General features: G+C 41.4%; 2 protein-coding genes across 3 annotated transcripts in view; one reads left to right on the forward strand and one right to left on the reverse strand.

The window, feature by feature from the left end:
* LOC144032777 (extracellular calcium-sensing receptor-like) overlaps positions 1–19,176 on the forward strand; it is a 42,800-nt gene that overhangs the window by 22,705 nt on the left and 919 nt on the right. For both annotated transcript variants that reach the window (XM_077540196.1, XM_077540193.1), the window contains exons 5-13: positions 10,729–10,955; positions 11,021–11,324; positions 12,783–12,869; positions 14,166–14,273; positions 14,844–15,010; positions 15,074–15,527; positions 16,055–16,285; positions 17,761–17,884; positions 17,972–18,444. In XM_077540196.1, the coding sequence (XP_077396322.1) occupies positions 10,729–10,955; positions 11,021–11,324; positions 12,783–12,869; positions 14,166–14,273; positions 14,844–15,010; positions 15,074–15,527; positions 16,055–16,285; positions 17,761–17,884; positions 17,972–18,444 (2,175 nt within the window). The remainder of the gene's footprint in view (positions 1–10,728; positions 10,956–11,020; positions 11,325–12,782; positions 12,870–14,165; positions 14,274–14,843; positions 15,011–15,073; positions 15,528–16,054; positions 16,286–17,760; positions 17,885–17,971; positions 18,445–19,176) is intronic.
* LOC144032779 (extracellular calcium-sensing receptor-like) lies at positions 588–8,034 on the reverse strand. Its single transcript, XM_077540198.1, has 7 exons — positions 8,019–8,034; positions 4,465–4,594; positions 4,105–4,396; positions 3,226–4,023; positions 2,921–3,142; positions 2,724–2,847; positions 588–1,501 (listed from the first exon to the last, which is right to left on the reverse strand). Exons 2-7 carry the CDS (start codon positions 4,551–4,553, stop codon positions 588–590), a joined length of 2,439 nt encoding a protein of 812 aa, XP_077396324.1. The 5' UTR covers positions 4,554–4,594; positions 8,019–8,034.

The following is a 19,176-nucleotide window of genomic DNA, read 5'->3' on the forward strand; positions in this document are numbered from 1 at the left end:
TTATGGACCTTTCTTACATACTAGTTCCTCCGCAAAACTTTCCCCACTTTGCACAATTGTTACCATGTTGAATTTCAATAACATGATCAAGGACTACTTTGCTTTGAATGGAACATTTTCTAAGAATGTTTGCTCTGTTGTTTGGTGTTTGTCCTTTGGTTCTTTCAACAGGGTTTAACCTCAATAATCTTTTGCGATTTTAAGATTTAATAAAGGTTTGAAATATAAAATGGTTGGGAGCGTGGAACTGCCCTGAAGGCTTGTGATAATTTTACTCTGAAGACGATTAGTTTCGGGCATGCTTAGTACTTAGATAGGTGAAGTGAAGTAAATTATTATTGTTCGCAAAACAAGAAGAAAAATCATTAAAACTGTTGACGAACGTCTTCTGTTTGCAACCTTAAACGAAGCCTGACCAAAAAAAAAAAAAAAAAAAAAAAAATCACATCGTAATTATAAGGAGTGACTAAAGAATCCTACCAACCCCCTGAATAATTTATTAATTATTGATTATTTAGTTATAGAATTGATTAATTATTGTAATGACAACCTTGTTATATACATTTTCACTGTTTCCCAATCTGTTTTCATAAGGATTTTACTGTCCCTTTACTTCTGATGCTCTTCTTTGTATTCTTCTCAGGCTGCATGAGTATAATGTAACATTTCGGAATAAATATGCAAATGAGCAGTCCGAAACTGGAGGCTAATATTGCAAATATTTCCACAGCAACGCTGAACTTGCCCGGAGAGCTGACATAAGCCGGAATAAAAGTGATCCATACCGCAGAAAATATCAACATGCTGAAGGTGATCAGTTTGGCTTCGTTAAAGTTATCGGGCAGTTTGCGCGCTAGAAAGGCCAGAACAAAACATAACATAGCCAAGATTCCGATGTAGCCAAGCACAGCCCAGAAGCCCGCGGCCGAACCCATAGCACATTCCAAGAGGATTTGATCTTTAAACTCCTCGAAATTTTTGAAAGGAAACGGTGGTGCGATTACGAGCCAGAGGACACAGATAACCACCTGGATGAGAGTGAAAACCAGGACACTGAGTCTTTGCTGAAGAGGCCCAAACCACTTCATGACATGACTGTCTGGAAGCGTGGACCTGAACGCCATCAGCACCACGACAGTTTTCCCCAGTACGCAGGAGATGCAGAGCACAAAGGTGATGCCGAACGCCGTGTGGCGTAGCATGCAGGACCACACGGTGGGCCGGCCGATGAAGGTCAGCGAGCATAGGAAGCACAATGTTAAGGAGAGGAGCAGCAGGAAGCTCAGCTCCGAGTTGTTGGCCCTGACGATGGGAGTTTTCCTGTATTTGAAGAAAAGGCACGCCACGGCGGCCGTCGAGCACAAGCCCAATAAAGACGCCGCGGTCAGCAGAGCTCCCATGACCTCTTCGTACGACAGGAACTGTGCTTCCTTTCTCGTGCAGGAGTCTCTTCTCTCATTTGACCAGAACTCGGGGTGGCATCGGGTGCATGTGACAGAATCTGAAGATGCAAAAGGGAACATTTGTATCGTACGTAATATTGAGTGAAGAAACGGTGCAAGCATGAGTCACAAAAAAAACTACCATCCATACATATATTTTCTGTGGCACCTACTCTCATTAGGGTCGCAGGTGAGTTGGGACATATTCCAAGGGATACACTCTGGACTGGTTGCCAACCGATCACATTTAGACAAACAACCATTGCCCCTTATATTCACAACTATGGACAATTTAGAGTCTTGAATGAACCTAGTATTTTTTGCAATGTAGGAAGAAGCCAAAGTACTAGAAGAAACGAACATGAAAACTCCACACAGTAGGGCCTGAGCTGAGATTCGAACCCAGGCCCTTTTGATTGCGAGGAAGACATGCAAACCACTCATATGAATTTGTCAATGCAAAACTTTGGAAAGGCACTTTTAAAATACAACTCTTGATGAGTGCTCATGACTTGGTGCAGTTAAACCGAATATTTTGGTCTGCCCAACCTTCCTAACTCCCAATAATGTGTAAATACGTTTAAAAAAATTTTTTTTTTCTAAGTGTCCCAAAGACGTATTTATACGTTTTTGTTGTTGTTTTGTTGTTTTTTATGCTAGAGCATACAGAAGGCTTTGATGCAGCCTCTCAACTGCAAAGAACGGTTGCGGAAATGGTAGTTATTACACAAACGGCCAGCAAGTGGCAGCAGAGCAAAGGAGATCAACCAGGGCCATGTAGAAAAAAAAGCTAAAGTACTTACAATTTTAAATAGATTTGTGAAAACTGATGAAACTTAGCTCTCTTCTAATGCTAATTGCTGTAAAACGGAAACAGATAGAAACATACTTTTTTTTTTCCTGATGAAAGAAGAGACTTTAATCTTTCTTTTGATAGGTTCCATGCTTTTATAGCAATTGAACACAATATTCTGTGGGCCTTGCAAAATCAGTCAAAATCCTGTAAAACAGCCGGGAGCGAACGGGATTGCTTCTGTGAAAATGGTTGGGAGTGAATGAGTTAATAGAGGATTGTTCCCCAATTCCGGTCCTCGAGGGCCTGCAAGTTTTAGATGTCTCCGCCTACCGACACACCTGATACTAAAGATCAGGATCGTTATCAGGCATGCTGATGAGCAGATTATATGAATCAGGTGTGCTCGTGGGCGGAAACATCTAAAACCTGCAGGACTCTGGCCCTCGAGGACTGGATTTGGGGAACCCTGCTCTCATATAACCTACCTGTGGTGTTGCTGAATTCGCCCTCAGCACACCTTGCGCAGTCATAGCAGCAAATGGGCTTGTCTTTCTGCAGGACCTTACGTGTCCCTGGCAGACATTTCTCACTGCAAACCGACACAGGGACCTGCAGGATGAAAATGAATGGGAATTCCTAACCATGTTTCACAATCAACACTGGAAATCACAGTTTAGCTCACCTGCAGAGAGTTCTTTGCCCAAACCAGAGACTTATTATGCAGATTCAGCCGTTTGTCCGCAGTCGCGTCGTAGAGACCGACTGTGACAAATTTGACTGTCCCGTTTTCTATTGGCTGCCAATTTATAATTTCATACTTAGCTGCTGGATCTCCGTTCTCATCGAAATATACCTCATCTCCTTCTTTAGTTCGGAAAAGAATTTTCTTCATGTGGTGTAAAATCTGAGGTGAGATACACAGTGGTGCTATTTAGTTGACGGTGTGGCGTTAAAAAAAAACAAAATACCACTTTCGTTCGTACTTACCGTGAATGGCTCTAACTGCACCCTGGTATCGCATTTCGTATTGCAGTTAAGAATAGCATGAAGTGCATGGGCCACAGCATACACAGCTTTATAAACATTATTAAAGATGGGCATGAGTGACATGTCGGTGAAGCTGTTTTGCACACCGCTAAGGTCTTCTAAGCCGCTGCACTCCCTCTGATTCGCGGACGATGAATTTGTTCGCTCAAGCTGACAGTTGAATAATATCTCCCAGAATTGCCTGAATGTGTTATCATCACCGGATGAATTCAGACGCTTCACATCCAAGATAAACTCTCTCATGCCGCCAATATGCGCTTTAGGGATGGACAGCCCGAGGGCTCCATTTAGGATATGTGACTGATCCAAAGCTGCGGTTTGGGAATCAAAGATCCAAGCCTCTGTGCCGACCCACTGGTAGCCAGTCAGGTTGTGGTGAGACAGCTGGTGTATTAATACATCCAGGTCCATATGGGAAAGGAAAGTAACAATCACCTTGGAAGTAGAACCCTTAATAACATCGATTATCTTTTGTATTTTGTGTGGTGGATCCGTCCTAAAGAAAGATACGGAGTACTCCAGACAGATCCCAAGCCGTCTAGCAGTCTCTGTGAACGTGGCCATTCCGTTATTGCCATAATCGTCATTGGTTCTGATAGCTCCCACCCAGGTCCACCCAAAGTGCTTGACAAGCTGAGCGAGGGCTCTACTCTGGTAATAGTCACTGGGTATGGTTCTCAGGAAAGATGGGTATTTGACTTTATCACTGAGACAAGCGCAAGTGGCAAAGTGGCTGATCTGCGGAGAAAGAGGAAGACATTACTGACAATATTTACATCAGATAGCGAGCACAGTGCACCTTGGTCTAATTCTACCCACAAGCGGGATGCGGAAGGGTCCGATGGTGGTCGCTATAGCCATGCAAGGAGAGGAAGATGTCTCTCCCACAATGGCCTGCACTTGGGCTGGTCTGGTACAAAGCTTCTCCAAAGGACTGTCTACGTCCCCATTGGCCAAAGCTAGTGCGACCCTCACCCCTCGAGCAATGGAGCCACAAGAATCATGGATTTTGTAACCCAGCGAGAGGCCAGGCAGCAGGCTGGTGCTGTTATTGATCTCCTCGATGGCGAAGACCATAGCCTGGGCAAACTGGAAGCCCCTAAAATTCAAACTGGGCACAGACGATTGAATGAAGCAGCATTTGAAGGAATGCAGTTTAACCTGAGCCTGGTAGCTTACCTGGTGCACTGCAGTGGCTGCGGCCGCTGTACGTAGCTGTCCTGTCGGTCTTTCCAGCTACTGTGGAAGGAAAAGATTCCCCCTAACATGATGTCTCCACCCTTAAACAGCTGGGGTGTCTCTGTATCTCCTCTGCGCCGGCAGATTGGCTGCTCAGCCCAGGAGAAAGACCCTACCAGGAAGAGGTGTAGAAGTGCCAAACCCTGATCTGCCCAACTGATTGTGTATGCCATGGTGTCTGAGCATGAAGCTAAACCACAGTGCGACATCCCATACAGACTATTCTTATGAATCAAAGCTCACACTGGGTTTTATATGTGTTAGAGGTGACCCATGAGGTGGGGTTAAGAGGAGGCAAATGCATCGGAAGCATGTACTATAAATATGAAAGGCTTAATATCGTTATTTTAAAAACGGTAATCCCTGCAGTTAAAACTTTTGAATCAAAGCCTATTTGCATTTCCGTGTAGATTCTCTCCTTTAATGCAGAGACAGATGTCATTGTTTTCTGTAACGAGACCATCTTTATTTTTTTACACATAAAACGTTTTGTTTCAGGAAAACCATTTGAGTATATCACAGCTCGTATTCGCGACAGGATTGCCTTTCTCGTGTATGCTTTCAGCTGACTGAAAAGAGAAGTTCACAGTCTTTAGTTACAGCAGCAGAATACCCCCGTCAGACTCATGACAGTCTATGTAGTTTTTAATGCCATTAACTCAAGGTGGTGACCTTGAACTTTCCCCCCCGTTAAAGTATCTTGTCGGACATAACCGGTTGACATTGATTTTTTTTTTCTACATGACATATTACATGCGGCTTCCCCAGAATTCATTGAAAGGCTTGTTGTTAAAATTCAGAGATGCGTCAAGGATCTTGGTCTCTCTGATGGTACTCAGGATGCCAGAGTGCCTCTTGATGACCAGATATTTGTCTTTGGTCCAGGATTTATTGCTATTCCACATCTGTCTGATCAGGTTCTGGTTTTAGCTTCCTCTAGTACAGGGTTCACCAATTCCGGTGCTCGAGGTCCGGAGTCCTGCAGGTTTTAGATTAGTTTCCGCCCACTTGCATACCTTGATTCATATAATCAGCTCATCAGCATGCTTGATAAAGATCCTGATCTTGAGTAGCAAGTGTGTGGGGAGGCGGAAAGATCTAAAACCTGCAGGACTCCGGACCTCGAGGACCGGAAGTGGTGGCAAAGCCGTAACAGTGCAGCGGCTCCCAATTGAGTGACAGTGACACAAACGTTTAATGATGGTATTTGGAAAGTCCCAAACATTTGGAACATGGTAACAATGGTGACCTGACCTAGAGCCTTCCTTGAACAGTTTTACAGTCTGGATGATGTCAACCTTGTGAGGAAGTTTGGCAGCTGGGAGCACTCGTCGATCTCCTTGATGGCGAATGCTTACGCTGAATGTAATTCTCTGAAGTTTGTCCTGAAGAGAACAAGGTTGACCTTTACAGATTTTGGGCGGAATCCTTGTACCACCCAAAGACCCCCAAAACAGCACATTTGTTCAACTATTAGCATGACATCATTTAGGAGCGCAATCCATTTTCAGCACGTAATATTGTTCAAAAAATTTTAAAAACACATTTGGACTGACCAATAATACAGATATGTGAAAAAAAAACAACATGAAATGATGTTTACGCCCGAGACCAGCTATATATTGTTTGGTTTTGTTGTTCATTGTAATTAATTTGAAAGAATTCTGCATCTGGATAAGAGGATTAAAGTTTCTCTTTTGACAGGTGGTCAAAGTAAACACTTGCACACACCTGATTAAGCAGAGCATTGGCCCGTGTCATCTTTAATTTGCTCTGATTGTTATGTTCCACGGAAGGGGATGTTTAGCTATCGGCGGATTTGCCTCTTGGGCCACATTTAATTATTTAAAAAAAAAAAAAAAGAGGATGTTTGTGTTGGCAGTGGTGTCAGAGGATCAAACACCTCCCAAGTCTCCCGAGGGTCAGCCATGTGGGATGTAAACAAGGTCTGGTGCCTCGGGCTTGACCTTGACTTACACCTGAGGTACACTAACGAGCTAAAACGCCCCTCAGGAATTCAGTATCTGTTACCTTTGTCACAACTTGCTCTTGAATATTTTGCAGTGTGACCTCCCAGGTGAGTCGTCCGACCCTCAGGAAACGTTTAACAAAATGATCACTTGTATTTGACCTTGATGTTCCACAAAACACACAGATTTGACCTCTTCCCTCAGCTTCCACAAACAATTTAGTATTTAAACTATACATGTGATAAAGTTATTAACTGTGAGTTAGTAAATCTTACCCAAAGTGAGCTTGGAGAGGCTCCAGCTCACGCAATGACCTGATGAGGAGAAAGTTATGGATGGGTTGATTTTTTTAATTTTTTTTGTTGCTATTGTAGTTTAATATTAGACATACACCCACATATGATGGGCTATTGTGTCACCTCCTGGATTTATTGTGCAACTACAGCTTTTTATGGTAGGTGGTGGGTGTGAACAAAAATATATATATATATACAAAAAAAAAAAATGTAAATATTAATACAACTAAAAATAAAAATAAATATCTTTATATGAAGTATTAAAATTGTTTTTAAGTTATTTTTTGGAATTCAATGCAAAGCTATAAAATAGTATGTTGTTTTTTTTTAACATTAAAATAAATATAAAATGAATAAATGCACAAGTAAATCCAGAAAAAGTATATCTAAAATTAGGGACCCTCGAGACCACTACTGCAAAAAATCCCTCCAAAAAAATGACAGAAATTTTTAAAGAAAGACCTGTGTATATATATATATATATATATTTTACTCTCTTGCTCAAACATCTGGCCTGATTTATTGATTTAAAGAAATGAGCTCCTCGTTCAGCTCAATATATGTACAAGATCGTACCAACACATTTGAAAATATTTTTCAGAATTCTAATTAAATGTCTACGTGTCGAGAATATATTTATATATGAGTTAGTTTCACTTTCAGGTCAAACCTGTAACGTTCAGCCACTAGGGGGCGAAATAAACACGGTGAGCTGAATTGAATAGTAGAGATTTTAACGCTAATGTTACATTCATACTGTAGGGCATGATGCCCAATCCGGATTTTTTGTTCAACGGTATCTCAAGTGACCCTTTTGACCACTGCAGCTGAATTGAGCTCAATTAAAAAGTGCACCAATGCATGACGCTGAATAGAGATATGAAAACTGTGGTAATTGGCGGATCCTGATGTAAATGAGAGCACTTTAAGAAGAACCTCATTCAGTGGAGGCTTCATAAAATGAATGTGATAGATGAAAAGTGGCCCACTAACCTGCAGATGAGACGATTGTTAAAACGAGGTAGCAGACTGGAACCTGATTGGCTGACACAGATGGAGCAGGGTGGGGCTTACGAGACCAATCGAGAATAATGGGGCAAAATACTTGCAAAGAAAACACAATGTTAAAGAGATAATTTACTTATTTAGTCATTTTTGGCAGTCAAACATTAATATGTTACCTTTAATAAATTTGATATTTTCATTACTTTTAATGTACAATTAGTACCTTTAAAAACACATTTTGCAACTTGCTGTCGACTGAAAATGACATCACAAGGGCTCAGGTAACCAATCACAGCTCAGCTTGTGAATGTCACATGACCAAACCTAGAAAACAGCAGAGCTGTGATTGGTTACCTGAGCCCTTGTGATGTCATTTTCAGTCGACAGCAAGTTGCAAAATATGTTTTTAAAGGTACTAATGAAAAATAATGAAAGTATCAAATTAATTACAGACAAAATATTAACTTTTTATTGCTATAATGGGCTAAATAAGTGAAGTATCCCTTTAATGCACATAATAACCGCTTATGTTGAAGTGGCCTTTATTTAATGAATTCTAACAAAGTGAATGATTAAGCAAGATGTTATTGGAAAGCCAAAATCAGCCAATTAGCTTGTTTTGAACTTGTGCAGTGCTCCTTCAATTAAACGTTAAATAAATTCATTTCCCCGGCCGCACTTGATGAGCGTATGCGTTTCCCATGCCGCCTCAGCCTCACCTGGCATCAGTCTTACTGGAAACTCTTGCTTGTCTTTGCTTGCCTGGCGGCCCGCTGGGAATCAAGTCAGCAGGCGGCCGAAGGAATAGACACAATAACACATTTAAGTGCATCCCTAGTGTGTGTTGTGATCTGCGCCGGCAGCTGATTATCGCTGCTGATTAAAATGAAAAACATCCCCACAGCCGATAGCTTCAATCTGTTACTTTGTCCAAGTTGGACATGCAAACTTGGATGTGATGTCACGAGTTTCCTGTGAATTCTTCACAATGATTCCTTTATCAGTAGCAAGAATTATGAGTGGCAGTCGGAGGCATAATTCACAACCACCACTTTGTCAGGCTGGTTGGCTACCACCCGTTTGTTCGAGGTTCCGCTGTATCAATTTCAAATTTAATATAAAGCAATAATTCAGTTGGCTTTTGGCACATCATGAGACTTGTTCTTGGTGTTTTGTGGTGTGTATGAGTTTGATGTTTAGTCTACTTATTTATGTATTCATTTATCTCTTTATTCACTACTTCTTATTTATTTACTGATGTAAAATGTATTTACTTGTAAAACCAAAAAAACAGAAACCTGTATTCTCACTTCAAAATGTTTGCTTTGTTCTTGTTTACTGCAAAACTGATATTTATGTTTATGTACACCACTTTGTATACAGCAATGCCTGTTCTTAAAGCGCTTTATAAATAAAGTTGAGTTGAATTAAAATGGAGTTTGTGAGAGAAGCTGTCACATTGTATGACTTGGTCCCATTATGATTGGTCGCTATGAGCTCTGTCCATCCAGCGAAGTTGTGTGACCAGGAAAAAAATTAATCCAACAATTCCATTAATTTATGCTGCTATATTGTACATTTGGTATTATTTTTGAAGGGCGGGACGGTGGATGACTGGTTAGCACGTCGCCTCCCAGTTCTGAGGACTCCGGTTCGAGTCCAGGCTCCAGCCTTCATGGGTGGAGTTTGCATGTTCTCCCCGTGCCTGCGTGGGTCTTCTCCGGGTACTCCGGTCTCCTCCCACATTCCAAAGACATGCATGGCAGGTTAATTGGGCGCTCCGTATTGTCCCTAGGTGTGCTTGTGAGTGTGGATGGTTGTTCGTCTCTGTGTGCCCTGCGATTGGCTGGCAACCAGTCCAGGGTGTCCCCCGCCTACTGCCCAGAGCCAGCTGAGATAGGCGCCAGCAGCCCCCGCGACCCTTGTGAGGAATAAGCGGTCAAGAAAATGGATGGATGGATTATTTTTGAATGTTTCTGAAATTTACATCATTGTTGGAAGAGAATGCTTTTCATGTTATCATGAGGGATGTAACGATATCCAAACATCACAATACGATATTATCACGATATGAAGGTCACGTTACGATATTGTGAGGAGATTGGCGATATATAAAAAAAAAAAAAAAAAAAAAGGTTGCAATATTGTAAAAACATGAGCCAGGCAACCAGGCACACTTTTAGCACCGTAAAACACACAGGAACTTATTTCATAACAAAACACCTCCCCTAGTGTGAGTACAACTTTGATACAAGTGCATAATTTATCTCCTAAAACTGCCAAATAACGTTTGGGGGAAAAAAACAACAACAACAACATATTTGTGGTCATTGTAAAAACCAGCACCAACTACGCACAGTAGTCGCTTGACTTATTTGTTTTCTGTTTTGCTATTGAGGTTTTGAGACCTTGATAAAGAAAAAGACATGAGCTTGTGTCTTTTACAATTTGCTTACAGCCCCCCAATATGGAGACTTGCGTGCACGTGTGTGTGTGTGGGTGTGTGTGGGTGTGTGTATCACTTGTGTAAGTGTGTTGCTGTCCGTCTCTCCCGATCACTGAAGGTTGACTTAGGCCCGCTCAAGCGTGACACGGCGACATGACACCGCAAATGTCTTGTCTGGTTTTGGCTAAAGTGGCTCCTTATTATGGTTGTTATTTACACGGGCAACAGCTTTCCTTTTCCATTGATTTGCTGGCTCGGGGGAAATCAGTTGAAATGTGATTGTGATGCTATGCGACAGGGCGCATATCCAGCGTACGCTGAAGCCTATAAGAGGCTTGTGGCTGGTCTGTGTCGCGCTTACACTGTTGCTTTCAAGTACTGTGTAAGGTTCCACGAATGAGGATTTCACATAAAATGACTTGTAGCCTTTGAAAGCATTTTTTTTTGGTATTTTTAACCAAGTTTTTTCAGAAAAACAATGTTTCAGGTTTGGAGTCTGGAGATGTGGAACATCCTGTGGGTGACCATGTTATTCCCCCATAAATCCTACCAAGACCAGACGCAACTTTGCGACGTGATTCCGGGTTCTATGAGGCTGCCAGTGCTGGGGAAAAAGGGAGACATCGTTTTGGGGGGGCTCTTCTCCCTTCACGATATGGTGGTGGAGCCCAGTCTGACCTTCACCTCCAGGCCTCCGCCCACGCAATGCACCAGGTAACCACTTTGGAGGAGATGTGTGTGTGTGACCAGATTTCGTTTCCTACCGTTTTGCCCCACAGATTTAACTTCCGGACATTCCGCTGGATGCAGACCATGATTTTTGCTATCGAGGAGATCAACAGGGAGGGCAAACTCCTTCCCAACATCACGCTGGGATATAAGATCTACGACTCGTGCAGTACCCCCCACCAGGCTCTCAAGGCCGCCATGGAGCTGATGCGCAGCGAAAAGGCATCCGCGGATGAAGGTGGGCTGCACAGCCAAAGCGTCTGCAGGGGGGCCGTACCTGTCGTGATAGGCGACGGAGGCTCCACCCAGTCGCTGGTCGTGGCCCGTTTCTTAGGGGTCTTCCATGTGCCGCAGGTGAGCGGAAAATACAGTTTCAGTTCTTTGGGTTGTTGTTGTTGTTGTTTAAAATGGAATTCATTCTTTTTTCTTTTTTTTTTTTAAATTGATGAATTGAATGAATTCCATCTCTCTTAAAAAAAATAAAAATAAAATGGAATTCATTCTTTTTTCTTTTTTTTTTTTAAATTGATGAATTGAATGAATTCCATCTCTCTTAAAAAAAAATAAAAATAAAATGGAATTCATTCTAAAGCCAACAGTTTTGGACTTATTTTGATCAAAAGTGGAGTTTATTTGATAATAATGTATGAGCAGGTTTGCGGAGTAACAATAATTAATTACATTTAGAAGGAAGATATGTAATTAAATTACTTTGTCACATTTGAAAAATCGCCACAAAGATTCAGAGACGTGGCAGACACGTCCACGTCAAAATTTAGCAGTAAAAAATTTAACAGTAATGCATATAATTGTGGACTTAGACTTAGACTTTAGACTTTATTGACCAAGTTGTATTTTACAATTTTAAAGGTGTGCAGAATTTCATGTTAAAAATTAGATCGCGCTTAATATGAAAACAAAAAATGCACTGAGCTGTCACCATCTTACAAATGCAATTATTGCCATCTACTAGCTACTATTTTTCTATTTATTTTATTTTTTTTATACGAGTAGCATTATATTTTCTTTTATTAAAAATGTAATTTATTATAAATAAGTGATAGGATATGAAGAATAAGGGGTAGGACTGGATAAGTTTTCGACTTCTTCCTACTCCCTTGAACATATACATAGATGTTTATTGGATGTTTCTTTTATTTTATTTTTTTATTTTTAACTTTATGTGTTTGTATGGTTGTACGTGTATATATGCATGTGTTCAATAAACTTCAAACTTCAAACTTCAAACTTCAAACTTCAAAAAAATGAAAACACAAATCAATATCACTCTCATTTTATACTGTACAGTACTTTTTATTTTAATTTTAACTGTTTTATGAATTATGAAATTACTGTATCGATGACTAAAAGATGCAGCCATATTTGTATTTGTTTCACATTTTTCCCCACTTTTATGTTAACAAGAGTATGAAAACTTCGGGAAAACATTATTGTACATTTTGTTGTACATTTAGAACAGATGTAAAATTTTAGATTAATCGTGAGTTAAATATTGAAGTCATGCGATTAATTACAATTAAAATTCTTTAGCGCCTGACACCCCTAATTTTGTGTCTTTGTGTAGTCTTAAGAATTGCCGGTCAGGTCTTATGTGAACATGGGTAACAGTTGAAAGCATTAAAAAATAATAAATAAATAAAATAAAAAGTCATCAGATGTAATTAGTAGTATTGCATTCAGAAAGTAATTGAAATATTTATGCTACTACCAGTGTTATATTTTCAACAGGATAACTTGTAACTAATTACCGGTAAATTTCCAAAGTAACATATATTTGTTTATGTCTCTTAGGTCAGTTACTTTTCTAGCTGTGCTTGTCTGAGTGACAAAAAGGAGTTTCCTGCTTTTCTAAGGACCATGCCCAGTGACTTCTTCCAGGTGAGTCACCCTCACTGTTCCGAGGTCTTACTAAGTTTTGTCAATTGTACAAATCGTTTTAAAGGAGGGTTGAAAAAGTTTCAACCTGCTATGACAGTGATTCTCAACTGAGGATTCAAAAGTGGATGGTGGACACATGTTGTTATGATGTGGATGTGGTGGGACCCAAAGGCGGAGAAACCAGGCAAGAAGAGGACTTGACAGGAAAGAGAATAACTTTATTGACTGGCACTAAATAAAGGACTGGATGGAACGTGGACTGACTGGGCATGATGTGAGGGAGGGAGACTTGACATGACAGGACATGAGAGAGGAATACTTGACTTAGCATGACGTGAAAGGCTGGCATAGACGAGGAGACTGGAGAAGACGAGGAGACTGGAGGAGACATTGAGACTTGAGGAGACATGGAAACTTGACCAGACTTAGATAAACCTGACCAGACTTAGTTAAACTTGACCAGACTCAGATAAACTAGACCAGACTTAGTTAAACCTGGCCAGACTTAATTAAACTTGACCCGTGAAAGGCTGGCGTAGACGTGGAGACTGGAGTAGACGAGGAGACTGGAGAAGACGAGGAGACTTGAGATGTGGAAGCTTGAGGAGATGTGGAAACTTGACCAGACTGAGATAAACTTGACCAGACTTAGTTAAACCTGACCAGACTTAATTAAACTTGACCCATGAAAGACTGGAGTAGACGAGGAGACTGGAGAAGACGAGGAGACTGGAGTAGACGTGGAAACTTGACCAGACTTAGTTAACTTGACCAGACTCAGATAAACTAGCCCAAACTTAGTTAAACTTGACCAGACATAATTAAACTTGACCAAACATAGATAAACCTGACTAAACAGCGACAAAGCACCACACCAGGACAAGACAAAGTAAGGTAATGCTCCCACACCCCATGAAACTAACACCACTCCCTAAATACAAACACTAACGAGCCACTAACAATACACAGCTAGGATGACACACAGATGGACCTACTCAGACACAACGAGACAAGGGAAACACACAAGAACACCAGACAACCAACACTCTCACCAAAATAAAACAAAACCAACTCAAACAAAACTGAAACACAACACATGTTGCATTGGTCACCAACAGCGACTAATCACATTTGTTTTCAGATACTTCCAGCAAAATGTGATTACTTGAATTTGCGATGACTTGGTAATCGTGACTGTGGCGTGAACTTTTTCGACCATTTCATGTGTACTCTATCCATGAAAATAGATGACTATTCAACATGAGGCGTCATGTCCTTTGTGTGTGTTTCCTTGAGGTGGATGCGCTGGTCCAACTGGTCAAACATTTCGGCTGGACTTGGGTGGGTGTGATCGCAGGGGATGACGCGTACGGCCGGGGAGGTGCAAACATCTTTGCTGATGAGGTGAGGCGGCATCCATGAGAGCGTTTCCTCAATGTGCGCAGCTCTCACCCACATCACTTAGTGTAGTCATTATTTAATTGTTTCAATGAAACATGTTAAACTGACAATAGTATAACTTAGTCTTCACCTAAATTAAAAAAAAAAAAGTGCATAATTGCTTGCGATTAATCTTACAGACGGACAATGAAATAAATAAAATAAATTCATTAAATTAAATGACATGAAATTACATGAACTAAAGTGTCGTGATCACTGAACAGTTTCTGAGTGATTCTTTTCTCCAACCAGCGTTTTGTTCCTTCTGATTGGATTGTGTGAGTTTTTGTCTCGGTTGTTTTTATTTTCGTTTTAGTCAATTGGCGAAATTGTCAGTCAATTTTTGTTATTGTTTTCGTCTCAATGAATGGCATCCATTTTCATTTTTGTTTCATTCTTGTCTGAAAAAAAGATTTCCGTGACGAAAATGATGACGGCAAATTTTTCGTCGACAAAATTAGCACTGCCGATTTGTGGCACGTTTGTTGAGTGATGTGCAATCCTTGCCTCACGCTGCCTTACTGTACGTCTCAGGTTCGAAAACTAGGCGCATGTGTGGCCCTCCATGAAATCGTCCCCAAGAACCGAGCGCAGAAGGCCATTTCATCCATCATTTCCAATATCCGCTCCTCCGGCGCGCGCGTGATCCTGCTGTTTGCCGTGGAACAGGACGCAGCTGCGCTCTTCGATGAGGCCCTCAGGTAGGACGCGTCTTCATTTTCCCAATCATTCTCGGAAATACGATCATGCTCCCACCGTGGCAGGGAGGGTCTGGACGGCATACAGTGGCTGGCAAGCGAGGCATGGAGCACGGCGGCCGTCCTCTCGACTCCCGAGAAGTACCGCGGCATCTTGCAGGGCTCCATGGGCTTCGCCATCCGTCGAGTCCACATCCCCGGACTGCGGGACTTCCTGCTCCGCCTGCATCCGTCCAGCCCGGACGCTCGCGAAGACCCTTTTCTGATACCGTTTTGGGAAGAGGTTTTCAAATGCAGCCTTGGTGAGGGAAGTGTTAAAGCGCCGTGCACTGGAGCTGAAGATCTGAGGACGGTGGCCAACATCTACTCGGATGTGTCCCAGCTGAGGATTTCATATAATGTCTACAAAGCAGTGTACGCGATAGTGTACGCGCTGAGGAGCATGGGACGCTGTGAGGACGGGAAAGGCCCTTTTCATCTTCAGACTTGTCCAGATGCTCGTAGCATCCAGCCATGGCAGGTATTATTACAAAATACACAACTCAGATACTCACCACTCATTCAGTGCCAATGACGGCTTTAGACGTCAAAGATCTATTTTTACCGGGTTGGTAGTGAATGAGGTAAGTAAATGTTATTTTAGGATGAAATGCACTAGAACCTTTCCATGTGAACTTGAACTTGAATTACAAATCAATCGTTCACTGCCACCAACGTATATATTCGTCAAGTATGTTTTTCAACGGGTAGACATGGAAGAGGGTCTCACTGGGCTTGTCTGTTAAATTCAGATTTGTAAACCAGCATATTGACTAACAGGTCCTATGCAGATGGCAGCCTAAATAAATTATTTGACCATCTAAAGCCCTACTTAGTTACGGATTAATGTGATGGGCTAGCAGAACACTTCTGCAATGGCAATTTTGCTCAAAATACCATTAATTGTTATTATTGATGATGAGCGATATTCATCCATGTGAATACTGATCGCTATATTTATAAATGACTTTGGTTCTCAATCATCTCACCAACATTCTTTATCCGTAGCTGCTTCACTACATCAAACAAGTGGAGTACTTCAACTCCTTTGGGGATGAAATCACATTTGACGAGAATGGCGACCCGGCGGCCATGTACGACCTTGTCAACTGGCAGCTGAGCCCAAGCGGAGGGATTCGGTTTGTCACCATCGGAAAGTTTGGCGAGACGGTCGGGGACGGGCAGCAGAAGCTCCGAATCCAAAGCGAGGACATCGTGTGGAACGGCAACCAGACCCAAGTAAAAATCTCATTGAAACACAACACATCTAATACAAGAGCTGTATCAAATGTAGCGGTGTCAGGCGATTAACGTTTTTAATCGGAATTAATCGCCATGCTGCAATAGTTAACTCACGATTAATCCCAAATTTTATATCTGTTCTAAATGCACAATAAAAAAAAAAAAGTTTTCATAGTCTTGTTGACATAAAACCGTGTTTCCCATCTTCCATTTGTGCACAAAATCGAACTCGGAAAACGAGTCGTTCTCCGTTCGCTTCATTTTGGTTTTTGAAACGAATATTGAGAAAACAAGTCATATATTTTTTTTCTTCCCATTTTGTTTGGAAAAGTGACTGAACGAATGATACACTGATTTGATTAGCTCTGCATTTATTAGGGATGTAACGATACCGGCAATATCGTGATATCGTGATATTAAAACTGCCACAATATCGTCGTCGTCATGTTCACAATATTTAAAAGCTACACATCTGTTAAAGAAAAGTCAGGTTGATTTCCATTTATGCAGTTATAGCACCCTCTGGTGGCTAGTTTTTTAGTGCAGTTTAATTTTCATGAGGTATGTTTTGGCCCTTCTATGTTTAAAATACGCTAATTGTCAGATGAAGGGGATTGTAAAATGCTTTGAAGCGAGTCAATATGTGGAGGAGCTCAATACGGGCTTGCATTAGCGATTAAGTGCCTCAATATTAATATAGACATAGACAAACAAGTACACTTTGTTCCAACTATGTTTTGCATTTGCATTATTAGAGTTGGAACTAGGGGCGTGGAAACCAAATAAAAAGAGAGGGTGAGGAGGGGATTTCTTCAGAGTGCAGTACTGAATTGTATTAGTCAGTTCTTCTCTCTCCTCACGAGCTTTGAACTGAGGGTCTTTTCGCCTTTTTGTTGTGTTTAACTCATTCACTCCCAAAAACGTATTTATACGTTTTTTTAGGTTTTTGTTTGCTAGAGTTTTTGTATGAAGGCTTTGATGCAGTTTCTGACCTGCAGTGGTCGCTTAAAGCGATGGTAGTTATTACCCCAAAAAAAAAAAAACGACCAGCAGGTGGCAGCGAAGTATAAGAGATCAACCAGGTCCATGTTGCAACAAGCTCTTTTTCCAAGTATTTTCAACAGGTTTGTGAATAATGATGAAACTTAGCTAATTCTAACGCTAATTCTAACAGATAAAAAAAAATATACCGTATTTTTTTTTTTTTTTTTTTTTTTTCCTGATGAACGAAGAGACATTTTTCCATTGGTAGGTTCCATGTTTTTATAGCAATAGAACATGAAAATGGCTGGGAGTGAATGAGTTAATAAGTGTCAAACAGGTAAACCTGACATGTAATTGGTGCATTGGCCGGGAATCAAACCAGGGCCTCCCACGTGGCAGTCGAGAATTCTACTACTGAACCACCAATACGACTTGTCAGCCTTATTTGACTGTGAACCAGTGTAGTTTGTGTTGCCTTTGCTGCACAGGTCCCGCTATCAGTCTGCAGTAAAATTTGTCCTCCCGGCACCCGCAAAGCCATCCGACCTAACTTCCCTGTCTGCTGCCATGATTGCGTGGTGTGTACAGCAGGGGAGATTAGCAATCAGACCGGTGAGGATGACTCGCTCCTCGTACGTGACCAGACTCTCCGCTGTGAGTGCTAACATGTCGGGGTTTTTTTTTTTTTTTGTTTCCTAGATGCCATAGAATGCGCGCGCTGCCTGCCCGAGTTCTGGTCCAACGACGAGCGGACGGCCTGCGTCCCCAAACGTGTGGAGTTCCTCTCGTTCAGCGACACCATGGGCGTCACGCTGATGGCCATGTCCCTCATGGGTTGCTTCTGCACCTGCGCCGCGGTCTTGGTCTTCTCCTACCACCGGAGCACCCCCGTGGTCAGGGCCAACAACTCGGAGCTGAGCTTCCTTCTGCTCTTCTCGTTAACGCTGTGCTTCCTGTGCTCGCTCACCTTCATCGGCCGGCCCTCGCCGTGGTCGTGCATGCTGCGCCGCACGGCCTTCGGCGTCACCTTCGTGCTCTGCGTTTCCTGCATCCTGGGGAAGACCATCGTGGTGCTGATGGCGTTCAAGGCCTCGCTTCCCGGGAGGAGGGTCATGAAGTGGTTTGGGCCCGCGCAGCAAAAAGCTATTATTAGTCTTTGCACTCTGGTTCAGGTGAGGGATATTCGTAGGCGACATTTTGGGTTGTGATAATGATCGGTTTCATTCCGACTCAGAAAATTCATTTATCCCCATGAAAAAGTTAAGGATGAGCTTGCGCCTTTTTTACGGCTGCCAATCACAGGATCAGGGTCATAATAGTTGATTCCGGTTGGATTTGCACATTTATTTTTTTTCTTCATAGTTTTCTTTTTTTCACAGATTGTATGGAATTTCCCCCCCATAATTCCCCCATTTTTCTGACAAACCATATATTGAGTGTTTAACAGCATTTTTGTAGACTTTATTGAGTTTTTAAATAAAAAACAAAGTCCTCCCCAAATACATTTAATTGGGCATCAGTTTTATGCAGATTTTCGCTATACTGTACTTTGGGGTTTTCTATTATAATAGAAAATTTTTAATTTTGACTTTTGTTTTTTAAATTCAGTAAACTCAATAAGTTTATTTATTTAATTTTCATAAATTTTTATTTTTTTTAAATTGCTTCATTTTAGTTTAGTTTTTTTATTAGTTTTAGTATTTAGTATTTTGTAATTTTAGTTTTTGTTATATCAACGCCTTCTTAAAATAATCATGTAAGTCATTTTTTCAGATTTTTCAGGAAACACAAAAAAAAATGAACCATTTGCATCATGAAGAGATGAATTAGGCAAAAAATATATATATTTTTGCAAAAAATTGACTAAGGCAATTATTCTTTCAGTAAGCTTTTGTTATGTTTTT

This window comes from Festucalex cinctus, chromosome 13, assembly GCF_051991245.1.
Source record: "Festucalex cinctus isolate MCC-2025b chromosome 13, RoL_Fcin_1.0, whole genome shotgun sequence".
Classification (NCBI taxonomy): Eukaryota; Metazoa; Chordata; class Actinopteri; order Syngnathiformes; family Syngnathidae; genus Festucalex; species Festucalex cinctus.